Source organism: Sphaeramia orbicularis, chromosome 17 (assembly GCF_902148855.1).
Source record: "Sphaeramia orbicularis chromosome 17, fSphaOr1.1, whole genome shotgun sequence".
NCBI classification, from domain to species: domain Eukaryota; kingdom Metazoa; phylum Chordata; class Actinopteri; order Kurtiformes; family Apogonidae; genus Sphaeramia; species Sphaeramia orbicularis.
Window position 1 is genome coordinate 19,710,939 of NC_043973.1, and position 25,607 is coordinate 19,736,545.

Sequence of the window (25,607 nt, forward strand, 5' to 3'; positions counted from 1 at the left end):
GTGGATGGGGGAAGAGTGGCAGGTCGAAATGGAGAAATCGTTTTTGGCGACTCAAAGCGCCAGATGCTCTTCCTGGGTCCATTATGATGCCTTACAGGGGATCGAGATGGTTTCGGCATAGCAACTGTGAAGACACAAAGCGTGATGGAGACCGGCTGAAATGTAGACCCACACGAACATATACATATAAATGCAGGCGCTTACTGTTTACACATATAGTCCAGTTTGATTAAACATTTTCCCCAAATCTACCCCAGAAACACCAAATATCACCATTTGGTTATATCTTAAAAAAAAATAAGAAACCCTTATTGTAGCTTACCTTTGCAGGGTAAACAAAGGGTAAACAAAATGGAGGACCTGTGTTTTACTTAGTGTGTTTACAATACACAGCAGATATCCAAGAACCCACTGCATCAGTGCAAAGGCAAGTACTTACATATTCAAGCTGTGCTTCTACGCAAATGATTGTTCACTAAGTCTTAGAGCGAGGGAGAGTGTAGGAGGACAGGTCATGAGCCTGCTCTTTGTTTGATCCATCACACTCGAGGCTATAGTCCTTTTGCCTTTTTGTTCCCAACTGCTTCAGTATTAAAGGATGATTCTGCTCCTAAAGCTGGAGTCTTAATTCAGATTTTTTTATAAATGGAATAATCACATTGTATGAGAATAACTGAAACTGATACTGAGATGTTTAGCTCTGTATCTACCAAAAAGAACCTTGATCCTTTATGGGGGTTTCTCCTTGTCTTTTCATGAATTATCGACAGGTGGCGTTGTAGTCACACTGTTGACTGCTCCTCCTCAGGACAAAGACCTTCCAGCTGCCTCAGATTCTGTACAGACAAGCACCTTCAGGCACTTCAGTCCTTTATCAGGATGCGGACTCACATACATCTTATGGAATTTATTTGACAGGTTGTGTGATTCAAAAACAACCCCTGCGGCTGCTGGCATCCTTTAAGGCTATCACTTCTGACATGGCACACAGATAGGCTTAGGTGTCAGTGCGTTTTTGAACTATATCTTTGGGAACTGACCTCGGATCAGTTGTTTTAAGTGCGGTCTTAGAAGAGTTGAGTTTACATGGATAATCAAGTACAAATATGGACATTATTCTATTGATTTAAAGTTAAAAGAGCCATTTAAGTGCAAAAATGCATATTTAGTATTATTGTCAAAGACAAGGTGATTGGAGATATCACATCATCATATTCAGAAACTGCTTAAAATACTATAAAATAAAGCAGTGGAGTCATAAGTTTGCCCTCTGAGACATTGTTAATGTGTTTGGATCTTTCTTCCATGAACCGTAGTATGTCATTTTGCTCATGTCATTTGGATTACCATTAAGGCACGCATCTGAGTGAAAGAGACCGCCCCAGTATCCGCTGCATCCAACTCGCTGTTCACACTTGGGTTCATTCACACACACTTTTCCCACCGGGATGGAGCCGCTCGAGCCAACGCGCAGATCGAACGGGGAACACACACGCGTCCACACGGCACACATGGCAAATATATGGCGATTATTTTTCACCGTCATCTGGATAACGACGAGAGTTTCAAGTTCGAGGACTAGGATTTATCCACCCAACGAAGGTAAGGAGAGAAGATAGACTCATGTGAAGTATGTGACAGATTTCCGCTGGTGGACGCAGGGAGCACCGCTGTGTGCGCTCCGTGTGCGTCCTAGGATGGAGAAGACAACCAGAGGGCCAATTAGGAGGATTTTAATGCAACTTAGAAAACTATAAAGTTGTATTTTTTTGGAAAACTTGTGTAGATCTGTGTCATTTTTTTTTTGACGTTGATGTGTTAGAATGTTAGAAAATTTTTCTAGTGCAGCCATAAAAAAAAACGTTTGTTACTGATTTTATGGCCGCAATTACGCACAGACTAATGTACTGAAAGTGTTAGAGGTTTATCATTTATAGATCATAAATATAGAACGCACCTTGAAACCCACACTTTTATGCATGAATGACGTTTACCACCTTCAAACTAGAATAAAAATGTTAAATATTGGATTTATCCCAGTGTGTTCTGCTGTGACTGATGGTTTGTAAAACTGCTTACACACTGTACAACTCCACTGTACCCCATGTTTTCTGCTAATCCTAAATTTAACCTATAAGCTTAGAAGTGAATACTTTTTTTTTTTTTTTTTTTTTTTTTTTTTAACTTGGGTTCCATAGATGAATGTTCAAAGAGTAAAAAATGCATTTGTCACTGCTTGGATGTGATATTTTGAGATTTTGCTGAACTACCTTAGGCTGTTGGCTTCAACCCACCTGCATGTGCATGCATTTTAGTGACCCTGCTGGACACCAGGACAGTGCCAGGAGAACTGAAATGGGCAGCCAGTCCTTCAGAGGGAGGGGTGAGTGGGAGCTCTTCTCTTTAACATTTATTTATTTTGTACAGAAACGTTCATTTCAACCTGCTTTTTCTTCGGAAAAAAAACTCACACTCTCTCCCTTGCACACACGCATTTGGTCTGGAAACTGTAAATAATCATCCCACAGATTCTGAAATGAGCTGTTGTTCACCAAGCCTAAGTGCTAATATGAGATTGCTGGCATTGTGTTTGGCAAATGAAAAAGCTTTAACCAGCTTGGTGGTGGGTGTCATTTTTTTTGGGATTTTTACTACCATGTAATTGCCAGATTGATTCCTAGAAATATATATTTTCATGTGTCGTCTTCTCTTTGTTGTGATCCGCCATCTGCATGTTCACTCTTCCTCTCTTTCCATTACCCTCTCTTTCTCTCTCTCTTTCACCTCTTTGTTGATTTAAGAGTTATTGGCGAACTTGACTCTTATTTCTTCAGTCACCATGCTCTCATTCTCTCACATGCTGCTTGATTGACAGGGTCCTGGTCTGCACGCACTGAGCTTTTGATTACAGGCACCCCCCACCTTCCACATCCTTTGGCTTCACACACTTAAATACATACACACATACACACACACACACACACCAAAAAAAGCCATCTCTGTATGGTTGGGACAAGTGCAGAGCTTTTTTTTTCATGTGACAGCTGTGATTTCTGTCTACTGACAAAGACTCTAAAGGAGACTAGACAAGGAGGCATCATACCCCATGACAGCTTTTTCCACCCCTCCTCCTCTTTATACACATACTCCACAAAGACACAGAGTCATGTACTGTATATAGTCACGTATAAATACTGTAACACATCAATATGCACTACAGAAGACACAACCGCATATTCAAATCATTGCCATATGTACTTTGTAGTATGTGTCAGTCATATGTTAAAGATGTTACATATTTTTGATTATTTAACCCTTAAAGACCTAGATCTGTTTACCTGGTGACTTTCACATGATTCACTCCACTTTCTCTACATTTAATCTTTCCTAAATGGTTTATCACCATTTACTATAATATTGTCTGTGTTTGCATTTTGCAGTGAAAATCAGATATTTTCCTGTATTTAAGCTAGTGACCATGTAAGTGTTCATTACAGCTCTGAATAAATTTGACGGTTAGAATATCAAAATCAAGAAGAACTGAAGCCAAAGGAACATTTTCAGCAAAATATATCATTAACTGAGCTTAAAAACAAGCATCTACAATCACTACCATTTGTCAAACTTCATGACTTAATGCTGAATCAGTGTTGCCGAAGAGGACGGTGTGTCCATGTTCACCATCCGATGCAAGTTAAAAGCTAAGAAATTGCATTTTACCTGAATTATTTCAGTATATTGATAGGATTAGTATTGCAGTTATCAAACATTGTAGATCAGTTGATGCTTTTGGTTGCTGGTGGCTGTCAAGGTCTATGAGGGTTAAAGAGACAGTATGTACCATTTCCACATTAAAATATTCATTAGAATGAAATGGCATAACGTGACTATACACTACCTCATTAGTAAACACGATTTGTCCCTCAGTCCCCGGAGATAGATTTTCATCAGCAATTGATGAAAACAACTCCCATGATCCTACAGGACAGGAAAAACTCCACATCTGTCCCTACTGTTTTAATAGTGAGCAGAAATATCATGCTGTGTGTCTAAATCTGACAATAAAACTGTAAAACTCATCGACCATTGTGTAAAACTGGCAATAACGCAAGATAAAGTAGATGAATAATTATTATGTAGCTCACTTAAGATATATGAAGGTCAAATATAGTCAAATAATAGTAATTTATTTTAAATATGTGCTAGTTTATATCTCATTATTAGTGTATCTGTGAGAAAATAATATTGGCCAATACAGTCAGGCTCACTGACACATCGATCTGACTCTACCACACACACAGTTACATGCACCACACTCCCGGACACACAACACACACACACACACACACACACACACACACACACACACACACACACACACACACACACACATCCTGTCATTTTGTCATTTTGTGACTCTCTCTTTTTCCCTCTTTCGACACGCCACATTTAGTGTGTATACAGCTCTCACTAGTAGGGAGAGAGCAGATTATTATTCAGTGGCAATAAAAAGCCAATTTAGAGTTGGGAGGCTCAGCGGTCATTTGAAGGGTCACAGTACAAGGCAAATAGTCAACTCTATTGAGATGGATGGTGTAGCGAAGGTTGAGCCTGTTTCACTTGTATGGAAATGTGTTTGTAAAAACCTTGGAGTCGCAACAAATCCAAACCCTGCTGAACACTGCAAACCATTGATACAAGAATGAATGCTGCCCTGAGACTTTTCAGCAGCACATTAGAAGATGCACCCCAGTATTTAAAACCTGTGTGGGTGCGAATTTATGTGTTTACTTTTTTTTCCTGTATTTATGAGGGCAAAAAAAAAAATCTTTAAATGGCTCTTTTTTTAATCAATTTCTTTTTACACTTTGCTGTGTGTCTAAATTGTGTTCTAGAGTTTATTTTGGTTAAGGCACTTAGATTTAGTTGAACTTGCCATCTGGGTCTAAACCTTGAAAAGCTTTGCCTTTTTCTTCTTCTTTTTTTTTTTTTTCTTTTTTTTTTACAATTACTTTGTCCATCAGGGACTGTTTTGAAAAGTCTCCATCAATGCTGCTTTTAAGTGCTCTAAGGAAACTTTGTTGTTTTAAATTTTGTCAGTTGCCAAACAGCAGACTTCCATGTTCACATTATTATTTCAACAATGTCCATGGGTGTGATGTGTGTTTATTTCTTGGGCTACAGTTACTGACATTACTTAAAAGCTCCCCTACTTGGCAGCAACATCTTTAATGTCTTAAGTATATGTCTTAAGTTATTAAGTTTGTTAAATAAATCTGTTCTGAGCTGCTTCGCCACATGCCAGTTTTCTAAGTTTCGCATTCAGTGTTCTCTGATTAATGAGCACTTTGATGCAGCATCTGTTTCAGTGAACCCTCAAGTATCTAAAACCTGCTTTTCACACTGTTTGCATGAACTAAAACCGACAGATGTCTTAAGGGAAAATAAATAATTATTAAAATGATGGTGTGTATTTGAAAACAGTGTAGTAAACACAAGTGTAATGTCATTCTGCGATGAAGTGCATTGGTAAATGTCTTGGCTATAGCTATTGGAGACATTTCCAAGTATAGAAATGCAAATCTAAACGTTTGCCTCCATTTTCAGTGGGAGGAAGTGAGTATTATGGATGAGAAGAACATCCCCATCAGAACATACCAGGTGTGTAACGTCCTTGAACCCAGTCAAAACAACTGGCTGAGGACAGACTGGATTCCCAGGTCAGGAGCTCAACGGGTCTATGTCGAGGTCAAATTCACTCTGAGAGATTGTAACAGCCTGCCAGGGGTCACTGGCACCTGCAAGGTAGATAAATCTTTTTTTATCTCAGGTTTGGAAAGAGAAGCACAAATTAACATAATTGAATGATAAAAAATGATTTCTGGTAGAGGTTCGACTTCCTTAGATTTACGCTTGTAAGTTGTCTGACAGACTGCTGCTAGTGGAGTTTTATATTCATATGTTTTGAGCACGAAATCTCCTTGACTTATTATCATTTTAAGAGCAAACAAGTGGTCTCAGTCTCTGTTTTTGAATCCCTCTTTTGTCTTTTAGGAAACATTCAATCTGTACTACCATGAGTCAAATGATGACAGAGAGAGCTACATCAAAGAGAGCAGCTTCATTAAGGTGGACACTGTGGCGGCAGACGAGAGCTTTACCCAGGTAACACCAAACAACTGAGTCAGGCTCAGACTTCTTTATGCATCCTCCTCCACTCACTTTAATTTGCTTTTGTCTTCACTATAACCCCCTGTGGCACCCAGCTGAATTTTTTTATTTGGTTTATAAGCACTTTTATCTTTGATGATGATTTAGCTACCTAGGAAAGGTTGCTGGGGCAGTTTTGCTTAGTCGTTATTAAAATTACCTCTCATTTTGGCGATGTCGGCATTAAAGCTTATTTTACCTTTGTAATCAATAAAGTCAGCTCAGAAAGCCAAATGCTGAAATTGTGAAGAACGGCATCCTGATTTGATTTGACTTTCTTTTGCAAGCAGAATTTTTAACGGCTGACACGCTGCACATGACATGTTCAATTGGTGTAACCAGTCTATTTCTATCCAGGTGGATGTGGGAGACCGCATTATGAAACTGAACACAGAGGTGCGGGATGTAAAGGTCACAACCCGGAAGGGCTTCTATCTGGCCTTTCAGGATGTCGGCGCCTGCATTGCTTTGGTTTCTGTCAGAGTTTTCTACAAAACCTGCCCCCTCACCATCCGCAACCTGGCAACATTTCCTGACACAGTCACAGGAGCTGACACGTCCTCTTTAGTTGAAGTCAGGGGGTCTTGTGTCAACCAGTCAGAGGAGAGAGAGGAGCCGAAAATGTACTGTGGCGCTGATGGGGAGTGGCTGGTTCCCATTGGTGGATGTCTTTGTAACCCAGGATATGAGGATAAAGGTGGAGCATGTAAAGGTAAGTGATGCTAGTTGCAGAGCATCTGTAGCGTAAGTGGATTTGTTTCTTCTTGTGTCAGTCTGACTCATCTGTTTTGGACTAGTGCTTCACTCTCTTTGTGCTCCTACTTGGAAGTCCCATGTCTCCATGAGTTGCAATTATTAGTGCTCGAGTTAACAAGCTCCCTGCTAATGACAGAAAACATTGAGAAAGAATTGCTTTGTGCACTAATTAACACCTGCGTGATTATTTTGTGGATTGTTTTAATTATTTTGAAGGGTAATGTTCAAAAACATGGCTTTCTCAAAGAGACACAATGGTTGCTGAAGCCAAACTGTAAGCAGCTATTATAAGTGGACATTTTGTGGGCAGAGAATTATTCAGTATGAATGTAGCAGAAGTATGTCTGCAAATGTGGTTTAGAGATCAACTGGGAATGGAAGGCTGCAAGTTACAATTTGTTACAGTTGTATTGATTTTTATAGCTAAAAATAGCAAGGTATTTCGTAGTTGTCAAATGTATTCATAAGGATTCATTGCTTTGGATTTTCATGGTTAGATAATAGCAGTTAATGAATCCAAGTCCTAATAAGTCCCACACTGTTACAGTCATTTTAGTAGAAGCTTTCAGGTCTCAGTGAGAGGTGTGCTGACATAACAACAACCATCTGGACAAAAATGTCTCTATCCTTTACAAATCTGGTCTGAACTTTACAGAAACCAAAGTGCAAGCTGTTCACACCTCTCACCAACGTACAGTACATGTGGCGTTGATGACGTGTAATGTTTGGATGCGACTGTTGTGATAGTGAAGGCTACTCAATGTGCTTGTTGGTGAGAAAGCAAAAGTGGGGTGAACGGGGGCCAACAGACTTGTTGGAGACGGTTTTACAACATGGTGTGACTCCCCCCATTCAGTCACATACGCAACAGACACACAGCATATTCACTCAAACACACACACACACACACACACACATACACAGATGGACAGAGTCCAATGGAGAGATATAGGGGAGCGAGTCACTGATCTGCTTCCTCAGTTTTATTCATGAAGGCTGTCCCAGCAGGCTAATTGTATAACAAACAGACCCATAATTCAAAGAGAGAAGAAGAGATGCTGAGCTAGAGAAAGACATAGAGATGGACATAAAGACTCAAGGTGCCAGTTGGCAATACAGAAAAAAAAAGTTTCCTTTTTTTTTTCCTTTGCAGTAAGAAGAGTGGTAGCCAAAACTCATGATAGATGTTCACCACAACCTCCACCTCATTTGCTTCATTTGGTCCTTTTGTAAAGAGGAGGAGGTTTTGGGGGTGGTCCCTGAGGCCTGAAAGATGTTTCTCCTCAACTAGATTTAGGAGAGACCCTTGACTCTGTTGAACCTCCAGCAGATGTGAAGTGCCATCTATCTATCTGCTGCTTTCTGTTCTCCCTTGCTACTCTCACAGTCTGTCAGGTTGTTGGCTGGGCTCAGCTGCCTCGGTGGAAATCCATCAAACTCAGGATGAATACCGAATGCTACTCAGCGAAAACTCTGACCTCGCAGTATTGGATAGACGGCGAAACACTTCTCCCATTTTAAGTCAAAAATTTGCAGAGAGAGAGAGGGGGAGCGAGATGTGAATAAAACAGACAAGCATAGAAGGGAAAGTCATATAGATTACAAGGAGTTTTAGATAATCAGCCGCTTCTTCCATCGCCAAGGTCAGAAGGTGTGTGGAACTTGTCGATTCATGTGGGTTCATTCAGTCATTATTACAGACTCATTGAGAGCCAAGCGGTTAAGGTTCATGAACATAGTACTCCCAGCCAAGACAAATACTGCAACTTACTCTTCTTTTTGTATGAATTTAACAAGGTATTTGTGTTAAGTAGTGAGTTTTTTGAGGTGCTGTTAGGATTTTTTTTTTTTTTTTTTTTTTTCGTTTTTGAACAGAGGCCCACTCAACATGTTTGGAGTTTTGTATATAAAGCCAAACTAAACCTCTACTGGCTCAAACATAACATTTAGCAGCCAGATTTGTGAGTGATTTATATATATATATATATATATATATATATATATACACACACACACATATATATATATATATATATATGTATATATATATATATATATATACTCTCATCTAGTTTCAGCAACAAAAACCAAAACAGTGAAACTTAAATACATATAAAAATGTGAATATGAGCTTGTACGTATATCCAATTGATACATTTAGTATGAGTCCTAAGTTAGATTTGTGTTCATAGAAAAATAGAGTTTCAGTGTGCAACAGGCACACTTTGCTTCTGGGTAAATATTTTCTACAGTCTGCCATATGCTTATGCATTATTTATGCATTTTAACATCCGTTGAAGTCTAGTTGATTTGAACTGAACAGAGCTGAAAGAGGAGTAGACTTAGTTGTGGTGGTGAAATGTGAAAAGTTCATTTTCAGTGTTGACACAGAGTAATGAGGATGGAGAGGATGAGAGGAGAGGCTCTGGAGAGGAAGAGGGGATTAGGTGTTGAATGGGGGAGAGAGGGATTGAAAGAAGGCCACTGACAGCAGAAGGCATCAATGCAGAGCCGAACCCTCCCCCGCTGGGAGTTCGTCATCGGGTGCAAAGGGGACGAGTAGAGAAACACAAGAGAGGGAACTCCCCCTCTTTTCTAAACCACTGGTTAAGACTGAGGTCATGACTGAGCCTGATGAAGATGTCAAAAACTGTGAGTGACAGCCTCACACACATATACATAGAGAGTTTAGCTTCGGAGTGCAGGGTCATGACCGAGGTAGATGAAGACGTCAAAAGTTTGACAGCTGCGATCCGTCTGGGAGGATCGGAAATGAGGGAGGAGAGACGAGAGGCGAGTGAAGAAGAAACAACAGAGAGAATTTAAAATGTGGACGGCTGGAGAGGCGGAATGAAAGAAGCGCCTTCTCCTTTTTGTTTAAGCGTCTTTCTACTGGCCTCCTTTTTTTGTCTTCTGATTCTGCTCAGTTTTTGCTCACCACCTTGGGAGGGCTGGAATGTTTCTGTGTGTGTTTGCATGTGCATGTGTGTTTCTGTGTTCTCTGTGTCCAGAGAGATTTCATGGTTGCTCATCTTTCCAATGCACCTGCAGTGTCTCGTCAACAGCAGAAAGTGTTTGGATGAGAGGAATGAAAAGAGAGTGAAGGAAAGCCGAAAAGCAGCGGCACTGAAAGAGAGGTTTCATAAAGAAAGAGTGGACGGATGATAGAAAGAGTGCGTAATCGCTGTATTCAGTCCCTCTAATTATTGCATCGCATTGCTGGACTCTGGACATGTTGGACTGGTGATACAGTGTGTGTTTGTGCACACATATATGTGTTGGTGTGTGTACTGTATCTCTGATTTCTGTCTAACAAAGCCCCACTTCCCATGTACTCACAGTTTGGAGGAATGCCCAGGAATGCCTAGAGAAGAGCGTGGTGGGGCAAGCCAAGGGGAGGAATGTGTGTGTGTATGTGTGCATGTGTATGGCAGGTGACAGCACAGGGAAAAACAGGGGAATGGTGGGATTGTCTGAAGAAAGCCAACCCCAGGTGGGGGGAAATGTTTTGCATTCCCCTGCAAAGTGTGTGCGTGCCATTGTCTCCCTTTCCCAGGTTGTTCTTAATGTATCCGAGGTTTGCCAGCTTCCACCCGGCCGTCTGCAGCTTGCTGGCATCAGAAAAAGCGCAGATCTCCCTCCCTGTCTTGCTCTCATTATCGCTCTTTTCTCTTTTCCAACTCTTCTCCCTGATCCACGGTCAGGGGTGGGGGTGTTGGCTGGTGGCAGGGGGTGATCTGTGTGTGATGGGGAGGGGTTTTTGTTGTGGAGGCCCTTTCACATGCTAATGTTCGCACAGTTGGCTTTGGGCAGATACACACAAATCCACACAGATTTCTCATGAAAAACACCATTTTTTCATGTGTGTATATTTTAATTTAGGCAACCTTAAAGCTGTGCCTTTCTCTGAGCACATTCTTAAGGTTTTAAGTGCAAATTGAAAAGCCTGTGCACACATGATATTTGCATACAAAGCTCTGTTGGTATGTCAATTTTTTGTATGTGTGTGTGTGGGGGGTGTCTTTTCAATGAATACATACAGTATGGCAAATAGATAAGGATCATGTGTTACCTCAAGGCCTTCTCTGAGGTTTAATTAAGAGGGCATGACCCTGGTGATTAATAGTGTCCCTCCTTCTCCAGTGACAGTCTATCAATCTGTCCATCCATCCGTCAATCTGTCCGTCCCTCCATCCATCACAGAGACAGGTGTCAGACTGGAACGGTCAGGGGTACTTCCTCCATCTACACCCCTCTGCTGGGAAGGGACAAGGGATGATGACAGATAACATTGGGTCAAGGAGAATACACATACCCACACACACAAATGCATGCTTACAGTGTGCCGACAAGGCTCTCAGTTGGATTCGCAATGAGCTGCATTTGCATTTTAGGTAGAAGAATGCATATGCAAATGCAGATGATGCTGATAGTAATCAAATGGCACCTTCCCCTTCTGTGTCTTCATCTCGCCCTCCTCCTCACTCTCTTTTCCTCTTTGTCTCTAGCTCCTTGTCATTCTTTTTCTCTCACCGTCTTTGCCAATCAGTCTACTTCGTGCTTTAGACACTCTCTGTCACGTTCTCCCTCTTGTTTCAAGCCGCCGAACAGCTGATTACAGTGTATTCTTTCTGCTGCTAACAGGGAGAATATGAACCTTACTCATAAAAGTGTCCAGATTGAGGATCATTAACCATATCTTATCAGTGTGCGTATGTTTGTGTCCACATTCTTTCGCAGAGTTTACCAAGGAGCTGGCTGAGCTAAGGGTCTGCAGAGTCCTCGGTAGCGTAGGGTTAATGTCGGGTTAATGACACCATCATGAGCTCTTATTCCAGGTCAGCACTCTGTCCCCTCCCCTTCTAAAACCAGTTTTAAAGACACAAAAGGCTACAGACAACAGAGAGAATAGAGACATGAGTGGGTGCTGAGGAAAGTTTATGGCTTCAAATGCTCGCTTCTTTCTTTCGTTCTTTCTCTTCCTCTACCATTCTGTCCTCTGTGTTGGAGACAGAGAAAGAGGAGTGGCTGGGACCAGGACAAAGCCAGTGTCCTACCCCCTGGCAGAGCCCTGTTTAGCCCTATAATCAACCCCTGAGTCCTTAGCAGGCCAAATACTTTCAGCCTTTCTGTGTTTAACTCCCTCTCTGTCCCAGCCATGACTTACTTACTTTGATGATTAAAAACAAAAGAGTTTGCGGTTTTGCAGATTGCAGTATATTATCTCTTTTGTGATGAGTCATTTACCAGATGAAAGCCACCCTTATCAGCTGGAGATGTGTTTATGAATTTACAGGTTTCGGTGGTGCAGATTTTAACTGTGTGTTTGTGTGCGCTGTTATTTGAACCAGTGTCATTATCACACTGTAAAAGGCTGCTAGCCAGCTTTAAAGCGATGCAGAAAGTGTGAGAGTTACCAGAGACACAAAGACAGATAAGTTGAGGTCGAGGAGGAAGTGCACAGGGAGCAAATGAGGGTGGTTGTGAAAAATCTGAAAAGGCGAGCAAATGAGTGTGTGAAAGCAAATCTATGGAGGCTCATGCAGATGGGGCAGGATGGTCGTGTAAGTAGATTACAGAGGAGACTTCCGCCCTCTCATCTGCAGAAGAGAGTGTCATAAAGCATGCTGACAGACACACACTCACACTCACACACATGCACATCATTCCCACATTCCAATCCACTCCTACTGGGATGTCTTCATCTCCCTTGGAAATGTAAAACAGCTTGGAAAAAAAGAGCAGAACTGGGAAAAATGGGATTGAGGAAGGAGAAATGAATAGGGCGTGATGATGAACAAGAAGGTGCTGAAAAATGATTGCCGTTGAAACAAATGCAGGATTTCCTAGTGAAATTAAAGAGAAAAAAAATGTCTCTAACCAGCCACGCTTTGCCATCTCCTCTGCTTCACCAGTGGATGTCAAGCAGTATAATTATGCACTCATTTATTGTATTGTTGCTCTGTCAATGCATGAACTCCTTGGTATACAGGGAGAAGATTTTTCTCCCTCCACTCTCCCTCTGTCTCTCTGTCACTCTCTTTCTCTGTTTCTCCTCTTTCTTATGTTTAAATGTCAATTATATTTGTGTGGGCTGCCGACACTGTGGAGTTTTGATATATTCAGTTCTAATGTTTCTGTGTTGCGTGTGGGGGAGCTGATCAGTAAGTGTTCTTTTAGGTGTTTCTTTGTTCATTGGAATCAAAAAAGAAGTCGATGTACACTTTGCCTTTACATGTTTTGTCTTAGTAGTTTGTTTTTTTTTTAAAGTGTGTTTAAATATCCATGAAGAGTGAAACTTCATGTGTTGATTAACTTGTCAACCTTGGCGGTTAGTAGGGGTCAGGGATCAGTTGACCTTCAATCAGAGATAACCAACATTGCCACATGGGAAATGCATTGTTCCAGAATATTAAAGTTAACGCTGAGGGTAACTATTGTATGCAAATCATAACCAAAAGAACAAAAACATAGCCTATATTTATCGAGATAAACAATTTTTTTGACACTGCCTACAACTTTAGCCACATTTGTTATTTACAAAGTAAAGTTGCTAACTTGGTTGTATGGTGCGTGGGGGTTAGTCTTTCAGGACCCACTCAAATAAAAATGTGCTAAGCATAGCAGTTCAATAAACTAAATGCAATAACAGGAGCCTATAACAATCTGATTTATAGCCTGTTTGGCAATTAAATAAATAACCTGCCTACATTATGGTCTTAGGTTGCATCTTGCTTGCTGTTGTTGCTGTCTGCAAATATACATATAGAATTGCTCCCCTTGCATTGAATTAAAAGAAAACAACAACATTTTGCCCAAGAATTATGTTAATCATATGCATAACAAACATAGGTTGATGGACATGTGAGAAGAGATGGTAAACAGATATTAGGAATCATACTTTCTTATCATGAAGGTGTCAGAACGTTAATTGAAGTCCTGAGATAATCTAAACTGTTTACTACTAACTACTAATACTAAATGCTACAAATTTAGAAAATTATCATATATTTTGGCTTCATTGATTGTATGTCATACACAGGGAACAATCATCATGGAATAGAATTAATTATTATACAATTATACATCTGGCAATGCTGATGACTTCTGCTTCTTCAACTTGATGAATTCAAATAATCTGACCAATAATGTGAACCTATGGTACTGTGCAAATGTCTTAGACCAACCTTAGGTTGTATATATCCAGATTGTATTAAGATACAATCTGTATATAAGGGAAGTATGTACAGCATCATAAACAAAAGCTTCAGGGAAATCAACTTCCGTAATCCAAAGTAATTCTATTTAATGTGACCTCCCTTTGCACTTAATATGTCTTTAACCCTTCTGTTCAGACATTAGGAGCTTTATTACAAACATTTTCTGATGTTTTTTACCTTTTTTCATTCAACACATGCCAGATGTTTCTGTTTGTGCCTTTAACCTGTAGATCCCATTTAGTTCAGTATTTTGTTTCTTTCAAAGCTCTGCACATATTTCTAGTATTTTCTTGTTGTATCCGAAGAAAAGAGAATGAGAAATAACTATGTTCAACCCTGCAAAAACAGTGAACCTAGAGGTGGGCTAAGACTTTTGCACAGTACTGTACATAATGTGAATAAAGCAAGCTACAAAAAACACCTTTCAACGAGTTCTTTGCACAGAAAAACCACTATGAAATGTTAAAATTTGACCTTTTCGTTGTTTATTTATTTTTTCCAAGTAGGAGAGGCCCTTTTTAAAGTATTCCTCTTTCTCCCTTTCACTCTGTGTATCTGCAGCTTGTACCGCCGGCTTCTACAAAGCAAAATCTTCAGATGTAGGATGCTCTAAGTGTCCGCCACATAGCCACTCACTCAGAGACGGGGCGACCGTCTGCGACTGCCACTCTGGATACTATCGCGCTGACACTGACCCTCCTGCTATGGCCTGTACCCGTAAGAACACACACAAACACAGATATATGCAAGGAAGACAATGCATAAGTGAAAGCACAGACTCAATGTGTGTGCAAACAAAGGCAAAAAAGCATGCCCATTGTATCCCCTTCTCTCTATCTCTACCAAACAGAGAGAGACACTAACTTGTCTGAATGCCACCTCTGTTTTGTGATGCCATTACTTATGACTAAGCCACCATCTACATCCTGTCTGGGAGCGATAACTAAAGACATTGAGAAGTGAATAAATGTCCTCTATCTCTCTCTCACTCTCCATCTGTCTCTTTCGCTCTCAGTCTCTGAGTAGGTCCTGTGTGACAAACTTGGAGACCTCAGTCTGTGTGTCGTAAACTTAATTATGCCTATATACAGCGCATGGTTTTCTTGGCCTGGGAAAAATGAACGCGCACACATACACGCTGTTTCTCTGACACACACCAAAAAAATACCACAGAAGAAAACATCCAACACATCAAAAACATCTCTGAACAGTATGGTTTTCAGTGTGATGCCAGATGTCTACATTTTAACCCACGCCAACAGCTCACCACACCCCCCTCCTAATCCCAGTCTACTTCCTCTTCCTTTATGTGTGTGCAGTATGTTACATATTGTACTTTTAATCATGCTCAGACTCCCTGTTTTGTTCCCCCCTCAGAGCCGCCATCAGCCCCACAACAGTTGATCTCAGTGGTGAATAAAACCTCAGTGGTGTTGGAATGGAGCCCCCCTCGAAGGCTGGGTGGACGAAGTGACACCAGCTACAGTGTGGATTGTCTCATCTGCCAAACTGGTCTGACCGGCACTAAAATTCTGTCGAGAAATCACAGCGTCTCCCAGCCCGAGGCTCAGCACAGTGGCATGGCAATGCAGTCAGACCAAGGGATTGTGGGATCTGATGTCCAGTCCGGGAGAGGCGTCTTCCAGAGCAGACCCGGAGAATACCCCAGACTCGGTTCGGACTCTGGATCTGGATCTCAGCTCTGTCTGCCCTGTGGGTCAGATGTGGTCTTCTCTCCGGGCCAGACGGACTTGAAGGCCACACGGGTGGTCGTAAGTGAGCTCAGAGCCCACACGCACTACACTTTCATCGTCCAGGCAGGAAACGGGGTCTCCCAGATCAGTGGTGCAGGGACAGCCCAGAGTGTGTCTGTCACTGTTACTACCAACCAAGCTGGTGAGAAGAAGTGTTTTTAATATGTTTGTCATTTTGTTGACTGGTGCAGTAACGCAAAATCTGCTTAGAACCGCTGTGGATGTGAAGTGGGTCAGCAAATTAGAAACTGCTGTTCACTACATGTGGGCCTGCAGGGAAGCACAGCCTCATGGTTGACATTCATAACTAAGGAAGCATGATAGAAACATGCTCTGTATAACATCAAAATGGAAGAAAAAGTTAGTTCACAGCTCAATCATTTCACTGGGCATGGTTGTGTTTGTGACTTTTTTGGCAATTCTGAAAAATAAGAAAAGGTATTTTTGACCTCACCAAATTTATTCTCCAAGGCCTTGTTGAAAAGGTTTTCTGGAAAAGTCTAGAAGACAGTTTCAAAGTTCATCTGTAATCCGTTTTAAAGCTGCGTATGACTTTCGTCACCAATTTTTCATCAGATCTGTAAAACCCAAGTCATAGCCTAAGTATCATAAATCCATAAGTCTTTCTGTGATTACGCACATGAGTCTCTTCCCTCACGGTGAGCAACTTCGAAGTGTACTCCACCATAAACAATCCATTTGTTTACAAACAGAGCCGGTAGGTCACTTGGGCCTTTTCGGAAATTTGTCGCAATGTGCTTTGTGGAAAGCGGAGTTCCATGCAGCTGCAGTAGCAAGAGGCAATGAAGCCGTTACCATGTTTGTTGGTGCTGTGAACATTATGCGGCTGCGTGTAGCTCCACCTCCCACAATGCACGTCATGATGAATTTCTGAAAATGCCCGAAGGACCTACCGGAAATTCGAAAATTCACACAACGTGCATTGTGGGAAAGACTTATGGATTTATGATACTTAGGGTATAACTTGGGTTTTACAGATTTGATGAAAAAATTGGTGACAAAAGTCATACTCAGCTTTAAGAAAAGGGAGAAAAAAAATTACCAAAAAAAAGGTGTGGATTGTTTTTGATTTGTAGTGAATTTTAAATAATAGTGACACATTTTGCAGAAAGTATATTATAAATGTCTGATTTAACAGCAAAGCTGATGTTAAGCAGTCCTGAGGACAGATGAACTCTTAATGCTCTTGAGGAAACACAGCTTCATGACACTTTGTGCTTTCTCTAAAACTAGACACTCTTGCTCTTACTATAACTGTCATAGTTGCCATAGTCATTACTCTGTCCTCCTACACCTAACAACAGCTGAATTAATTGTAGGGATGTTCTCCAGAGGCTGTCAGGAAGCATACTAAAAAATGTAAATCACTGACTAAATACAAATAGACAGAACTGCTCAGGAAAAGAGTAGATACAAGAGAATAGAAAATGACAACACCTCCTTTTCAAAATAACTGAGCAGCATAATGTTGACACATAAAAGCATCATTGTATCTAAGGGTGGGATTTTTCTTGAGTCAGCTCTTGTCCGTGGAAGTGCTTGAAAAATCACACAAATTTTATGGTGTGTTTCATTTTAGCTCAAGAGGTGTCAGAGTGTGTGTAGCGTCCTACACACATGTTCTACATTATTTTGAGCATGTGCTTTTTTGCGTGCTGTTACATCTCAACTGTCATGGTTTTTAAGGCTTTACCGTGGCATTTAGAAACCGGTACACCTGCTTAGTTCCAGGTGCCCCGGGGAAATAACTTAGCAGTGTGTGCACAGCACGAGAGCGTGTCTGGGATATGTCAAGTCCAACCTGCACCACCATATGGCCCGATATCACATAACAGCCACAAAAGAGGACAGACTCCTATAAAGGGACAGAAAATTGAAGGATGTAAGAGGAGAGAATGGGGAGAATGAGACTTTCCTCTGTAGAATAGATAAAAATGAGATTTAGGTCAGTTCTCAGGTACACTGGGTCAGTGGGAGTGTTGACAATCAGACACTATACTTATTGTGTATGAGCTTTATCCAGGAATGTAAAACTATGACGTTATAAAGTATCAGGAGCAGCACAATAGGCCAGTGGTTCCCAGTGTTTTCTGACTACAGACCTCAGCTACACCTTTACCGACCCTTTTATTTCTTCTCATGTGGACTATAAATGAAAAGTTTCAACACTACTAATTATGTTCGCTGTTTTTTTTTTGCATTTTTTGCACACACCCACACATATCAGCTTTTTATTTATACAGTTAGCCAACTAGTTTAATATTTGTTTCTTTAAACTTGGAATAACTTCATAGTTTAACTGACTTAAGCATTTCTCTGTTGCTGTTACATTTAGCTTGCTATATGCAATACTATTCCAACTTCTGTACCTGCAGGCTCAGTGGATTTTTTTTCCTACTTTCAACTGTAACATGTTGAATTAAAAGGGTTCCATTTGACTCATGTTGACTGTCAGCTTCTAGTTATTGTCAATTCATAATGTAGGATAGCTGTTACAGCGTATTAATAATTTGTAATGCTTTGAAGGGGCAGTGTATGAGATCCTCTATTTAAATGAACCTTCTAACAGCTCAGTGTACTCGCGTTAGATCAGTGGTTTCTAACCTTTTTTGGCTCATGACCCCATTTTAATGTCACAAATTTCTGATGACCCAAGACATTCAAACTGAGACTTTTTTTTTTTTGTTAAAATTAGTAAGTTTTTGGTCATGTAATAGTTTACTGTACTATGTTGCAAATGTTAGAGGACATTTAGTCTATGTAATGTATGCTATTATGGATGGAGGCAGTAAAGCCAGGTGTAGATTACGGCACAAAGGGAGAATTTTATTTTTCTTGGTCAGGATATGTACAGCCAGTCCAGCTTGGATTTACAAGGCTGACAATTAGTACTGAACAAACAAGAACTCAAACTATGAATTATGAAAGAGCTGCAGCATCTGAAACTGACCACAATGAACATTTGACAGATAAACAGTACCACAATGCTTCAGTTTTGGCTTCAGTGTTTGTCATGTCTTTTATGGATTGGGATTGTCTCTATCAATTCGCAATATATTTTTTTTTATTAGTAAGTTTTAATTTTTATCCATTACTAGAAATTTCAGGTGACCCCATTTGAATTCCAGGTGACCCCACATGGGGTCCCGACCCCAAGGTTGAAAAACACTGCGTTAGAGTTAAATATGTGAATATGCTCTATCTAAAACAACCTCAAATGTGTGAGGTTTCATGTTTTTGTTGATGCTATTGAGTCTATGCTATTGGGCTTATTTTTTTTTTTGTATTTTTTTTTCATGAAATCTCCTCTACCTTTACCCATGGTTGGAAGTCATTGCTGTAGACAACACAGGATGTCATTGTACAAAGTTATGCCACCAACACTGATTTATGCCTCTCATCTGACTCAGCTCCCTCTCCAGTGTCGTCCATTCAAGCCACTGATGTCACTAGGCACAGTTTGTCGTTGTCCTGGCAACAGCCAGATCGACCCAATGGGGTCATTCTGGAATACGAGGTCAAGTTCTATGAAAAGGTGAGGAGCCCACAGGTTAATGCAGCTCAGGAAGGTGTCTAGAATGTCAATATATTGGCATGCTGTTTGTATTTCACTGATGGTGACAATGGATTTGCAGTCAGGCATTGAAACGAGCCCTTTTTTTGTCTCTTCTAATCAGGATCAGAGAGAGAGGTCCTACCGCATAATGAGGACCTTCTCTCGCAGTGTTGATGTCACAGGTCTCAACCCGCTCACTGTATATGTGTTTCATGTGCGCGCCCGGACAGCTGCTGGATATGGAGAGTTCAGTGCCTCCTTTGAATTCTCCACCAATTCAGGTATTCCATATATAATAGTCACTAGTTTTGTGAGCTATTTTTAAATTTATTATGAGGACAGTCTCATTTTCTGGCTGGTGATTTCTGTGCCCTTCTTAGATCCCTTCCCTCTGATTGGAGAAGGAGTGAACTCGGCCTTCCTGCTGCTGTCTGTCAGCGGGGTTGGGATATTATTGCTGATATCTGCAGCTGTCTTCATCATTAGCCGCAGGTATACACACACAAATATGCACACATTGTTATCCATAGAGCCAGGCATGCTCATCTATAAGCTTGTTAGATGGGCTCAAAGTTTCCCATCAGTACACCTCAACACATCGCTGACGTCAGTTGAATGTATGTGTTACCTCTGCCATAACTACTGCTTTTGACAGAGGTGCCACGATGCATACAGACAACACAAACACAGTTCCTTGCCATTGTGTGTCTAAATAATATGTGTGTTACCTGGAGCTTTTAAAGGGGATTAGAGTGGAGACAGTGATAATCCCTTTGTCCCTGACTTGTCATTACTGTCTCTTCGGCAGCACAGCTTGTGTGTCAGCTTCCGCTGGTGTGCACACACACACGCCCGTGCGTGTGCTCACAAAAACATTCACACACACCTGCTCAACCACAAAGGTGTTTGTGACAGTTTCTTTGTTTAATGGAAAACACCTTTTATCTTGCGCTACCTGAGGTATTGCCCCTCCTCTCTCTCTCCTATAAATGCTTTCATCTGCTCGCTCTGCCTTTCCTGCAGCCGTTGCTCTCTGTTCTCATTGTCATTGCTTTCAATTGCGGCAAATCCTGAAAAACCCAATGAACATACAGCATTAACAGTAAAGTATCACAACAAAAAGATGACAAGTAAAACAGATGGTGACTCTGTTCTCTTTTCTATGCATATCAGTTAAATGTCCATCATTTATTATTTTTCATCAGGAGGAGCAAGTACAGTAAAACAAAGCAAGACTCAGAAGAGGAGAAACACCTTAATCCAGGTAGATACACACACATACACACACACACACATACACACACACACACATACACACACACACGCACACACACACACACACACACACACACACACACACACACACACACACACACACACACACACAAACAGTGCTATAAACGATAGAGACAGATCAGTAGACGCTCTTTTTCACTTTCTTCTCTCCAGTCCACCTGCACACATCTTACACACATATTGCCAAGGACATTTACATAACATATGCAGCAGTTATACAACTCATTTCTCACCAATCTCTGCCTCCATCCTTCTCCTCCCTCTGTTTATCTTCCCTCCCACCTCTCCTCCTCAACAGGAGTCAAAATCTACGTGGACCCGTTCACCTATGAAGACCCCGATCAGGCAATCCACGAGTTTGCCAAAGAGATTGATGTTAGCAGTATTCACATTGAGAGGGTTATTGGCATGGGTAAGCCTGGCATTAAAGCACACACACACACGCAAACCCACACACACATGCTTACTTGGCGCTGACACTGCTGTATGCTTTGTGTGTGTAGGAGAGTTTGGGGAGGTGTGTAGTGGTCGGCTGCGTTTGCAAGGAAAAAGGGAGATTTATGTGGCTATTAAGAGCCTCAAGGCAGGATATTCTGACAAACAGAGGAGGGACTTCCTGTCTGAGGCCTCCATCATGGGACAGTTTGATCATCCGAACATCATCAGGCTGGAGGGTGTTGTTACAAGATGTGAGTTGCTGAAAATAGACTATTACTTGGTTGAGTAATAACAGTAAATTGTGCTTTTTCAATGGATTCAATATTTTTTACTTTTTTTTTTTTTAGGTAAGCCATTGATGATCATCACAGAATACATGGAAAATGGATCATTGGATGCTTTTCTTCGGGTAAATCCAGGCTTTTATGCTGCCTTGTTGGCGCTATTAAAAATAAAACATAGGGGTAGGTGGTGTGACAGATGTCCACAAGCTCACATTACAGAGATTTGTCGAGATTGTGTCATAATATTTTGCCCTACTGATGTTGTCAAATTTCTCATGAAAACTACAAAGAGCATCAAATAACATGAACCACCACTATGTCAACAATAGTACTGTATAGTAGTACTGTATAGAGTTATATACAGCTGGAAAAATTACTTGAAGACCTGCTTATAATATCAATACACTTGTAATTTATCAAGGTGTTATTGAACTCAGCTAAGGCAACCATGACTAAGGTAGAAAAAATGCAAAAGAGAGGTGGATGAGGTGGTCACTTTTTAAAAAAATCCAAATTCTAAGTACCATTTAAAGTGGTAGAGAATGTGGGTTTTAAAAGGCTAATGTGGACTGTAGAGCTGCAGAAGTATTTTTCCAATCCTGCCATTCTCCACCTTTTTGCCAAGTGCTGGCAGAGGATTACTGATAAATGCCTGGTTAAGTGCATGCTGGGATGTTGCTTCCACATTTTCTTCTAAAGAGCAATACTTGAAATATTAGTATTACTTTATTATTCATGAGCAAGGACCACAACTTCAGTGGAATTGGAATTCATTTGCAACAGTTACAAAAGGATGATGTTGATGCATGTGACGATGACAGTTGCTCAGGGGTGGGGGGTCCAGTTCTGCTGATGCCCCTGGGGCCTAAAAGAGAGGATGACAGACAGAGGAAGGAGGGGGGGTGGGGCATGGAAGTGAATACAGACAGGTGTGTAGGGTAGGTAGGAATTTGTAGGCATATAATAGGAAGTAGAGGGTTTGAGCGTGGACCCACTCTGAACTTCATATAAAATGATCTCCAATTAATTTAGTAATCAATTTGTTGGACATCTCTCGATTGACTCATTTTAATGATCTAATAGACATAGCTATTAATAACTTTAACCCTGTAAAGCCTGAACCATCAAAATCATTGACAGAAAATAATATTGGTCCTTCTGAACAACCAAAAACATTTTTTTTCAAATATCAATTTCCATGTATGATTTTCAATTTTGTATTATATTTGATACATCAGGTCTCAATGCTCAAATATTATTATTTTTGAACAAACAAAAAAATAATATAACACAAACCTGTCTAAGAAATTGGTAATTCCTTTCCAAAACTGGCAAAGTTCTGCCTCCTTCCTCATTAATGACAATCCTGTAGTGTCACTGGAAAGGCCTCTGGTGAACAAATTCCTCCCCCCTGGTGGATTATTCGTCCATGTATCCAATTGTATACATCAGGTTTTTCAAGACAAAAAATATCACACTGATCATGTAGAGGGCTTCAAAACTCATGTATCAAATATGATATGTTCTGCATTATAGGGTTAATATGAAAATAATAATTTATAGTGGCGATACGGGTTTGTTTTAGTGTGCTGTTAAGGAATCTGTTTCTAGTCTAATACATATGTGAGCAAAAATCACTACTGATATGATGGAACATTTTGTTAACATCTTTTGTGAGATTGCCCCCACGCAGATTTCATGGCTATACAACTACCGTCCACACTAGCCTGATTTTCCCTCTATTTTAATCTTCCAGAAACATGACGGCCAGTTTACAGTGATCCAGCTGGTCGGCATGCTGCGCGGCATCGCCTCTGGTATGAAGTATCTGTCAGACATGAGCTACGTACACAGAGACCTGGCTGCTCGGAACATCCTGGTCAACAGCAACCTGGTGTGTAAGGTGTCCGACTTTGGCCTGAGTCGGGTTCTGGAGGACGACCCAGAGGCCGCCTACACCACAAGGGTAAGACACATCCTAAGGGTGCCATACTGTTTAAGAACAAGCATAAAATGGATTGGCAGACAAAACAGTTTCCCTTAGTTAGATAAATCATACACTGATTAATACATTTCTTAATTAATTTAATCAATAAACTCTACCATTCACTAATTCAACGTGACTTTTATTGCTATTTTAGGAGGCCACTGGGACTTATCTTTCCCCTGGAGGGAAGATCCCTATCAGATGGACGGCTCCGGAGGCCATCGCTTATAGGAAGTTTACTACAGCCAGTGATGTGTGGAGTTATGGTATCGTCATGTGGGAGGTGGTTTCATATGGAGAGAGACCCTACTGGGACATGAACAACCAGGATGTGAGTAACTGATCTTGGTTTGCACATAAAGGAGTGAGTTAATTTTCTATATTCTTCACCTGCTAAAGTGATACCCACAGCCGGAGATCTAAGCCTTTTAAAGAAAACAGCATAGGAGTGTAAATAAGAAAAGCTCCAGTTTAACCAAATTATAACCCACATTCTCTGAAGTGCAAATAAAAGTGACTCTGCCCAAAAAGTTCTAATTATTCTTGCAAGTATAGTAGGTGAAAGTTGTACCTGGAGGTGACTGCACAATCTAATGAATGTTTTCAGTCAAACTCAATTTTCATTTCCAAAAAAGTGGTTTGAAATATGGTCAAAGTGGGGATTTGCTTAAATGCTATCTGTCTGATTGCTCATGTGGTCACCCCATGCAGTTTGTGTGCAGCTGTCTAGCAGAAGTCTGCAATTTAGTTGGCAAGTACAGTAAGAGGAAATATGTTTATTTTAAAAGTATCCTGATAAAAATAATTTATGTTTCTTGTCAAGACCTGTCTCAACAACTGTTAATTAGAACAGCTTCTGAAGGTTCTGACAATCACCAGCATAGAGCTCAATTAAAATTTATCTGAGTTTGTGTGCAGTGACTTTCTGATGAAGTCAAAATAACTTTACTTCTGTGCAGGCCATCAGCATGGTTTAAATTAACCCAGTTTGAAGAGGAAAAAAAACAATAAAGGCGCTTCTCTAGGATATTTTGGGAAAGGGCTTTTAGAGGAAAATGAACCAGCATGCTCTTGCAAACAGTTGTCCTCTGTTTGACATACAAAATTCCGACCCTGTGTAAGTGACCTCTGCTCCATTTGAAAAACTGCAAAATTTGCTTTTTAAGCAGTAACAGCAGAAAGCCAGAAGACTGCTCACCAGTCACAGGACATTTGACTGAAGATAAATGTTGATACATCATAAAAGCACTAGAAATTGCTGCCTAGTGCTCTCCTCCTGTGACGTGCACACTATATAAATTTAGGCATGACTTAGTTACTCTAAACAGTTTCTGAGACATGAGACAAAAATCCTATTTCAGAGCAAATTTGCAATCACTTTGCCATCAAAGCTGGTTAAGTTTGAGGGGGTCAAAGAGCCAATCTGGCGTATGGAAATTTTCAAACATGATTGACTTCATCTGCAGCACTCATGAGATGACTCTCATGATGAGCTGTACTCTAGATATGCTCATGTTTATTCTGGTGTACAGTTGTCCCACAATGCATTGCTCAAAAGACTTAGAGGAGCTGCCTACAGCTGCAGAACGTTTAAATAAATTGCAGACGGTGGTGAGACAGCTCTGAGAAGATCTTGGAAAACAACAGAAAAGTAATAAATCTTTGGAAAAAGCTTGTGCTTCCTTCTTGTGGAGTGTAATTGGTGGTGGTGTAGATTGTTAGTGGTGTTTTTCATCATTTCCCATTCTAAAGAACATTTATTGTAATTGGTAGTTGCTAACTGACACTGTATTGTGATAAAAGTAGGATGTAGATAAAGTGTCCAACTATACAGCTCTGAAAAACATCAAGAGGTGATTTGTTTTCTTATTTTTAGAAACATAAAATTAACCATTTTGTTTAGTCTATAAACTACTGACAATATTTCTCCAGAGCTCTGAATAAAAATATTTAGAGAATCTATTCATAGAAAATGAACAAAATACAAAAAAAATACCTTAGACCTACTGCAGAGAAAAAAAAAAGACTTTATTCACAGAAATAACAACAGAGAAGAAAGATTTATTTTAGGAAGAGTTCAGAAAT

General features: G+C 40.5%; 1 protein-coding gene across 1 annotated transcript in view; it reads left to right on the top strand.

Annotated features, from left to right (window-relative positions):
• The first annotated feature begins 1,436 nt into the window (after window positions 1-1,436).
• Window positions 1,437-25,607, top strand: part of LOC115436923 (ephrin type-A receptor 4-like) — a 28,459-nt gene continuing 4,288 nt past the window's right edge. Inside the window, exons 1-16 of the mRNA XM_030159926.1 lie at window positions 1,437-1,602; window positions 2,316-2,383; window positions 5,608-5,805; window positions 6,055-6,165; window positions 6,568-6,922; window positions 14,748-14,903; window positions 15,564-16,082; window positions 19,372-19,496; window positions 19,639-19,798; window positions 19,898-20,009; window positions 20,723-20,781; window positions 21,112-21,225; window positions 21,317-21,502; window positions 21,599-21,660; window positions 23,292-23,501; window positions 23,677-23,853. Of these exons, the coding sequence (XP_030015786.1) occupies window positions 1,449-1,602; window positions 2,316-2,383; window positions 5,608-5,805; window positions 6,055-6,165; window positions 6,568-6,922; window positions 14,748-14,903; window positions 15,564-16,082; window positions 19,372-19,496; window positions 19,639-19,798; window positions 19,898-20,009; window positions 20,723-20,781; window positions 21,112-21,225; window positions 21,317-21,502; window positions 21,599-21,660; window positions 23,292-23,501; window positions 23,677-23,853 (2,766 nt within the window). The 5' untranslated portion in view covers window positions 1,437-1,448. The remainder of the gene's footprint in view (window positions 1,603-2,315; window positions 2,384-5,607; window positions 5,806-6,054; window positions 6,166-6,567; window positions 6,923-14,747; window positions 14,904-15,563; window positions 16,083-19,371; window positions 19,497-19,638; window positions 19,799-19,897; window positions 20,010-20,722; window positions 20,782-21,111; window positions 21,226-21,316; window positions 21,503-21,598; window positions 21,661-23,291; window positions 23,502-23,676; window positions 23,854-25,607) is intronic.